The sequence below is a fragment of the Oryctolagus cuniculus genome, chromosome 1 (assembly GCF_964237555.1).
Source record: "Oryctolagus cuniculus chromosome 1, mOryCun1.1, whole genome shotgun sequence".
In the NCBI taxonomy this organism is placed as follows: domain Eukaryota; kingdom Metazoa; phylum Chordata; class Mammalia; order Lagomorpha; family Leporidae; genus Oryctolagus; species Oryctolagus cuniculus.
Genome location: NC_091432.1, coordinates 226,580,289 through 226,588,329, shown reverse-complemented (window position 1 = coordinate 226,588,329; position 8,041 = coordinate 226,580,289). Strand labels below are relative to the sequence as shown.

General features: G+C 42.7%; 1 protein-coding gene across 1 annotated transcript; it reads left to right on the top strand.

Annotated features, from left to right (window-relative positions):
• The first annotated feature begins 4,490 nt into the window (after positions 1-4,490).
• OR1B1 (olfactory receptor family 1 subfamily B member 1) lies at positions 4,491-7,254 on the top strand. Its single transcript, XM_008273363.3, is given in 2 exon segments — positions 4,491-5,189; positions 6,428-7,254. Coding segments are annotated over 2 exon segments (978 nt in total). The 5' UTR covers positions 4,491-4,567; the 3' UTR covers positions 6,784-7,254.
• Positions 7,255-8,041: the final 787 nt, after the last annotated feature.

Sequence of the window (8,041 nt, the reverse complement as noted above, 5' to 3'; positions counted from 1 at the left end):
ACCAATTTGTATTTCTACCAGCAATGTGCTAAGGTTCATGCTTTGCCAGCACTTGTTATCTCTTGGTTTTTATGTAGTAACCATTCTAACAGGCATGAGATGATATCTCATAATTTTGACTTGTGTATCCCTCATGATTAGTGCTGTTTACCACCTTTCTATATATTTGTTGGTCGTTTCTATATATTCAGGTCCTTTGTCCTTCACCTGCCTGCCAGCATTCCCTCCCTCCCTCCCTCTTTCCTTCTTTCCTTCCTTCCTTCTTTCCTTTCTCCTTCCCTCCTTCTCTTTTTCCCTCCCTCCCTCCCTCCTTCCTTCCTTCTTTCTCTCCTTCCCTTCTTCCCTCCTTCCCTCCTTCTCTCCTCCCTTCCTATATCTAGTAATCTATAGTTATCTTTCTATCTTCTATCTATCATTATCATCATCTATCAATCATCTGTCTTATTGTATGTATGTTTGTATCTCTACATGCAGACACATTGCTATTGAGTGTGAACTCCTTATATATTTTAGATATTAAACCCTTATTAGATGTGTGGTTTCAAATATTTTTCCCCATTCCATAGTCTGCTTTTTCATTGTGTTCCTTGTTTCCTTTGCTGTGCAGAATCTTTCTAGTTTGATGGAGTCCCACTTCTTTATTTTTGCTTTCATTGCCTGAGCTTTTAGAGTGATAGCAAAAAATACTTTGCCATGGCCAATGTCATGGAGTTTTTCTCCTATACTTTCTTCCAGAAGTTGTATGATTTTAGATCTTTTGTTTATGTCTTTTATCCATTTTGAGTTGATTTTGAGGAATGGGGTAAGATAAGGATCCAGTTTCATTTTTTAGCATGTGGCCATCTAGGTTTTCTTTCCATGGACTTATTTGATACGTAGTGGGTCCTCTCATTTTCTCCTCTGAAATTCTGAACTCTTGTTTCGTATTATCCATAGGCTTGTCACTTTGTACTGTCTGCTGGGTACTCTTCTGAGGACTAGTATCTCTTTTCAGTCACTGTCTAACCCATCCATTGAGTTTTGAATTTAAACATGAATATTTTAGAGCAATTAAAAAATTTATTTGTGAAGAAAGGAGGAAGGTAGAGAGAGAGAGAGAGGAAAGGAAGGATGAGGAGAAAGAGAGAGAAAAAGAGAAACTCCCCAGCTGCTGGTCCACTCCCCCAAATGCTCACTAGAGTCAAGGCTAGGGCAGGCTTCAGCCAGGAGCTGGGAACCCAAGCTAGGTCTCCCACAGAGTGGCAAAGACCCAGTTACTTGACCAAATACTTGATCACTCTAACAGTGTGCCAATGAACAGAAAACTTCAGTCAGGAGCAGAATTGGAACTTGAACCCACACACTCCAATATGGGATCCCAAAAGGCATTCTGTCCACCAGGCCAAATATCTGCCCTTTTTGGGTCTTTCAAAAATATGCTTTATTTTATCTTTACTTATTTCCCCGTATGTTTATTCCCTCTTTCTGAACGTAAGTACTTTAAACATTATTTATAATCTACAACAGTTTGGTTGATTTTATGGTATTTGATGAGAGTCATTCCTATTATTTGTTGACCACTGATTGTCTTCATAGAGAATAGATTTTATGTGTTTTATAATTTTGAATTGTGAGCTCATCTTTGGTTAGTTTTTGTTTATGGGATTCCTGTAATTTGGAATCTGCAAGTTCCTAGGAAGTATTAAGTTTTCTTCTATAATACTTATACTACCTGTCTGAGGATGACTTTTATGTTAATTTTTCAGCTTGTAGATTCCAGGATTGTATGTGTCTTATAAATTAACATGATACACTCTTTGTAGAGTGCACACCCATGAATACATTCCCATGGGAGACGTTTTCCCCTCTGCCTAGTAGTGCCAGAGATTCCATTTGTTTTCCCATAGCTAATGGGTTGTACACACACACCCCTCATGGATACTTCAAAACATTTGTTGGGAAATGAAAGGTAAGTTTATTTTGATACTAAAAAAATTAAAATCCAGCATTTTTTCATAATATTCATTTTACATGAGCTTTTAGAAGACTGTGTGTGTGATGCGCTGAATTTATGTGGTGGTCTCCACTTGCTGAACAGGTCTGAACTCTCATACTTCACATGGATGTTAGTATTCAAGCCTTTGAACTCGGAGGATTGGTATTACACCCTCTTCCACCTGCCTTTCATCACCAACACCTCCATCTGCACCATCATGAGCAGTTTAGTTTTTGGTTTTCATACCTGCCTTTGATTATAGATCCCTGTATTTTTCCCTACAGCCTGGAAAGCTCAGTTATAAACTTAAAGAGAAACTTAGTATATTTTCTCTAAATGTCTATGTGTTGATGTACAGGAGTATTTGGATTGATTATTTATTTATTTATTAAGATTTATTTATTTGAAAGTCAGAGTTACACAGAGAGAGGAGAGAGTGTGTGTGAGTCTTCCATCTGCTAGTTCACTCCCCAGATGGCTGCAACGGCTGGAACTGCACTGATCCGAAGCCAGGAGCCAGGAGCTTCTTCTGGGTCTCCCACGTGTGTGCAAGGGGCCATCTTCTACTGCTTTCCCAGGCCATAGCAGAGAGCTGGATCAGAAGTGGAGCAGCCAAGACTAGAACCGGTGCCCATATGGGATGCCGGCGCTTCAGGCCAGGGTGTTAACCTGCTGAGCCACAGCACTGGCCCCAGATTATTTATTTAATACCTCCTTTTCGAGAAGCTGAAGTTTTCCACATAATACATAAAGACATACAGGGATGTGAGACTTGCCATGTCAGGAATTCAGGAAAAATATTTGGTTTATAACACTGGATAACTGACTCAAAATAACTCTGGTAAGAGACTTTGGCACTGAAAAGGAAATTTCTAAATAAGACACATTAAAGTGTTTGCACCTGGCTCCTGCCATCGGATCAGCGCAGTGTGCCAGCCGCAGCGCACCGGCCGCGGCGGCCATTGGAGGGTGAACCAACGGCAAAAGGAAGACCTTTCTCTCTGTCTCTCTCTCTCACTGTCCACTCTGCCTGTCAAAAAATAAAAAATAAAAATAAACATGTGATCATGTGTTGCAAGTGTTACTTGGCATCTGTGTGGAAGACCTATCTTGGGAAGAAAGCAGAAAAATCAGTAATGAGGTGCTGGCAATTAGTATTTGTCAGAGACTCCAAGGCTTAATAGTGATAGTGGGCCAAGATCAAGGAATGGACCGAAAGGCAAATGTGGAAGTCAAGGAGCTGGATATGGGGAAATGAGGATGGGATTCCTTCAGTTTTGGGTTTTTGTATTGGGCAGATAATAATGGTGGTGCTGTGAACATTAACCAACACAAGTAATAAAAATGAAAATAAGCAATTTCATGAGAATCTGAAGCAATTTTACTACAAAAGTCAATTACTTAGAATCATTTCTTTATGTTGTGTGTCTTAGTGGTATATATTTTTTTTTTTGACAGGCAGAGTGGACAGTGAGAGAGAGAGACAGAGAGACAGGTCTTCCTTTGCCGTTAGTTCACCCTCCAATGGCCGCCGTGGCCGGTGCGCTGCGGCCAGCGCACCGCGCTGATCTGGTGGCAGGAGCCAGGAGCTAGGTGCTTTTCCTGGTCTCCCATGGGGTGCAGGGTCCAAGCACCTGGGCCATCCTCCACTGCACTCCCTGGCCACAGCAGAGAGCTGGCCTGGAAGAGGGGCAACTGGGATAGAATCCGGTGCCCCGACCGGGACTAGAACCCGGTGTGCCGGCGCCGCTAGGCAGAGGATTAGCCTAGTGAGCCGCGGCGCCGGCCCTTAGTGGTATGTTTTGTATTTTAATGGTATGTTATGTCCCATACAGGTTCAGAGAGAAGAAATCCTAAGGAAAGCAATGGAATGAGCTGTCCGTGGAAGGTGAGGAGCTGGAGAGAGGTGGTAAGGGTAATTATTTCATGAATCTTGCCACTGGATAGAGTAAGCAGTAGTTGGATGAGGACAAAAAATGAATGATGCTTTTTTTTAATTGTGGGAGGGACTTCAGCAAGGTGCATGGATTAGAAGGAATGAACTATCAGAGTAGGTGAAAAAGAAGATATGAGGTTGAAAAAATACTATAACCTTAATATGGAGTGAAAACACAGAACTAGAGGAGGAGAATGGATGGTCAGAGTTGAACCAAGAATTTTCAGGATGTAGGGCTGATGTTGTGGTGTAGCAGGTAAAGCCACTGCCTGCGATGTTGACCAATTTGAGTCCTGGCTGTTGTATTTCCTATCCAGCTCACTGACAATGTGCTTGGGAAGGCAGTGGAGGATAGCTCAAGTGGTTGGGCCCCTGCACCCACATGGAAGGCCCAGGGGAAGCTCCTGGCTTCAGACCGACCCAGCTCTGGCCATTGTGACCACTTGGGGAGTGAACCATCAAGTGAAAGATCTCTGTCTCTCCCATCTCTGTAACTCTGCCTTTTAAATAAAATAAATACATATTTAAAAATACAAAATTTTAAGGATCTTGAATAACATAACTAAATTCAGAAGAAAGTTACGGCCCCTAACCTGTGACTCATGACTTGCTTTTTGACCTAAACTGTCTTCCAGGAAGGCCCCTTGTCACTCATTATGAGCTGTGCTCCTAATGCTTCACACTCTCCGGTCTTCTTGCTCCGTGGCTTCTCCAGGGCTAGCATCCCCCCTAACCTCCTCTTCGTCCTGTTCCTGGCTATTTACCTGATCACCATACTGGGGAATGTGACACTCATGCTGCTCATCTCCCGGGACTCCAAGCTTCAGTCGCCCATGTATTATCTTCTCCGTGGGCTCTCGGTGATCGACTTGGGGCTATCTACCGTCACCCTGCCCCAGTTGCTGGCCCATCTGGTCTCTGATTACCCAGCCATTCCTGCTCCCCGTTGCTTGACTCAGTTATTCTTCTTCTATGTATTTGGAGTTACAGATACGCTCGTCATTGCTGTCATGGCCCTGGATCACTACGTGGCCATCTGTGACCCTCTGCACTATGCTGTGGTGATGAACCGCCAGCTCTGTGCCCATTTGCTGGCCTTGAGCTGGGTGGTGTCCGTAGTGCACACCATGCTACACGTGGGACTCCTCCTGCCCCTTTGTTGGGCTGTGGACTCTGGGGGCAATGTTAGCCTTCCCCACTTCTTTTGTGACCACAGGCCACTTCTGCGAGCCTCTTGCTCTGACACTCACTCCAACGAGCTGGCCATATTCTTGGAGGGTGGCTTTCTTTTTTTTTTTTTTTTTTTTTTTTTTTTTTTAACTTTTATTTAATGCATATAATTTTCCAAAGTACGACTTATGGATTACAATGGCTTCCCCCCATACCGTCCCTCCCACCCACAACCCTCCCCTTTCCCACTCCCTCTCCCCTTCCATTCACATCATGATTCATTTTCGATTATCTTAATATACAGAAGATCAGCTTAGTATACATTAAGTATGGATTTCAACAGTTTGCTCCCACACAGAAACATAAAGTGAAAAATAATAGATGATTTTTTTAAATGATGATGAAATAAGAACAGACCTATTGTCATGTTTAATCCCAATGAGAGTCAAGTTGGGAATTGATAATTTCTTTTTTTTTTCTTTTTTTTTTTTTTTACAGAGGATCAGTTTAGTATGCATTAAGTAAGGATTTCAACAGTTTGCACCCCCATAGAAACACAAAGTGAAATATATTGTTTGAGTACTCGTTATAGCATTAAATCTCAATGTACAGCACATTAAGGATAGAGATCCTACATGAGGAGTAAGTGCACAGTGACTCCTGTTGTTGACTTTACCAATTGACACTCCTGTCTATGGCATCAGTAATCTCCCTATGCTCCAGTCATGAGTTTCCAAGGCTATGGAAGCCCTCTGAGTTCTCCGACTCTTATCTTGTTTAGACAAGGTCATAGTCAAAGTGGAGGTTCTCTCCTCCCTTCAGAGAAAGGTACCTCCTTCTTTGAAGACCTGTTCTTTCCACTGGGATCTCACTCACAGAGATCTTTTGCCAGAGTGTCTTGGCTTTCCATGCCTGAAATACTCTCATGAGCTTTTCAGCCAGCTCCGAATGCCTTTAGGGCTGATTCTGAGGCCAGAGTGCTATTTAGGACATCTGCCATTCTATGAGTCTGCTGAGTATCTCACTTCCCATGTTGGATCACTCTCCCCTTTATTTACTCCATCGGTTAGCGTTAGCAGGTACTAGACTTGTCTATGTGTTCCCTTTGACTCCCAGTCCCTTCACCATGACCAACTGTGAACTGAAACTGATCACCTGGAACAGTGAGATGGCATTGGTACATGCCACCTCGATGGGATTGAATTGGAATCCCCTGGTATGCTTCCAACTCCACCACTTGGGGCAAGTCAGCCTGAGCATGTCCCAAATTATACATCTCTTCCCTCTCCCATTCCCACCACCATGTTCAACAGGGATCACATTTCAGTTAATTTTCAACACTTAAGGATAACTGTGCATCAATTAGGAGGGTGGCTTTCTTATGCTGGTTCCCTGCACCCTCATTGTACTCTCCTATGTCCGAATTGGGGCTACCATCATGCGTTTGCCTTCAGCCACTGGTCGCCGCCGAGCCATCTCCACCTGTGGGTCCCACCTCACCATGGTTGGCTTCCTCTATGGAACCATCATTTGGGTCTACTTCCAGCCTCCCTCCCAGAACTCTCGGGATCAGGACATGGTGGCTGCCGTCATGTACACTGCCATCACCCCTTTGGCCAATCCCTTTGTGTATAGCCTCCGCAATAAGGATGTCAAGGGTGCACTCCACAGGCTGCTCGGACAAGGGAGGAGGGACGCTTGAGTAGCCTGTCAAGGACCAGGTGGGGTAGATGAGAAACATCACAGGGGGATTTTGAGCCTGATTACTGTGGCCTAGGTGGCTTTAACTGTGAAGGTTTCACATTCACAGACGTCCCTGCAGAGTGGCTCTGGGACCCCTCCATCAGGCCATTTGTCTTCAGTTATCCAGATGAATTTAAATGAGCAACTAGGCCCCAGTAGCTGTAGTTCCAGGGCTCTGAAGGGCTAGGAGAACAGGGTGTGTGGTTTGTGAAGTGGACTTCATCATAGTCTGGTGTGCCTTGTGGGAGAGTGATGTACGTCAGAAAGTAAGTGAAAGGCAGCAGTTTAGACAAATAGTGCTGGCGACTTCACTGCCTGTTTTGTTCAGTAAGTCCAGGGAGGAATGTGGAATGGTAGTCGTCCTGCTCTTCTGTATGTCAACCCCAATTTCTGCGGGCCTCTCAGAGTGTGGGTGTCTTACTCTGATGCATGTGAGTTCTAGTTATATATTTTAAAATTAATTCTAATATGCATTTTAAAATAAGATATAGATAAAAATTAAGATGACTACTTTGTTACATAAAAGAAGGGACAATGAACTATTTCAACAAGAAAAATGTTGGTTTTGCTTAGCTTTTTGATAACTAGAACATTGGCCTCTATGTTGGTTTCTGTTAATAGATTAAAATGATAACTTTGGGTTGATTCCATATCTTAATTATTGTGAACTGAGCTGCAATAAATATGGGGTACAGGTAACTCTCTCATATGCTGATTTCATTTCATTTGGGTCAATTTTCATGAGTGGAATTGCTGGGTCATATGGTATATCTATTTTCAGCTTTCTGAAATATCTCCATATTGTATTCCACAGCCCAGATGTCCATCAACTGATGACTAGATAAATTATGATGTACATATATACATATATATTTATTATGGAATGCTACTTAGACATAAAAAGAAAGAAATCCTGTCTTTTGCAACAAAATGGATACAACTGGAAACCATTGTACTTTGTGAAATGAGCCAGCCCCCAAAAGACAAATACCATATGTTTTCTCTGCTCTGTGGTAACTAATAGAGTACCAAAAATGTAATGTATAGGGTTGAAATTGACTTTTTGAGATTCTATTGTTTATAGCCCTTGTCTCAATTGTTGAGCAACAGTATCTTTTATTATTATTATTTTTTTTTTGACAGGAAGAGTGGACAGAGAGAGAGAGAGAGAGAAAGGTCTTCCTTTGCCATTATTATTCCTATTTTTTGACTTCTAT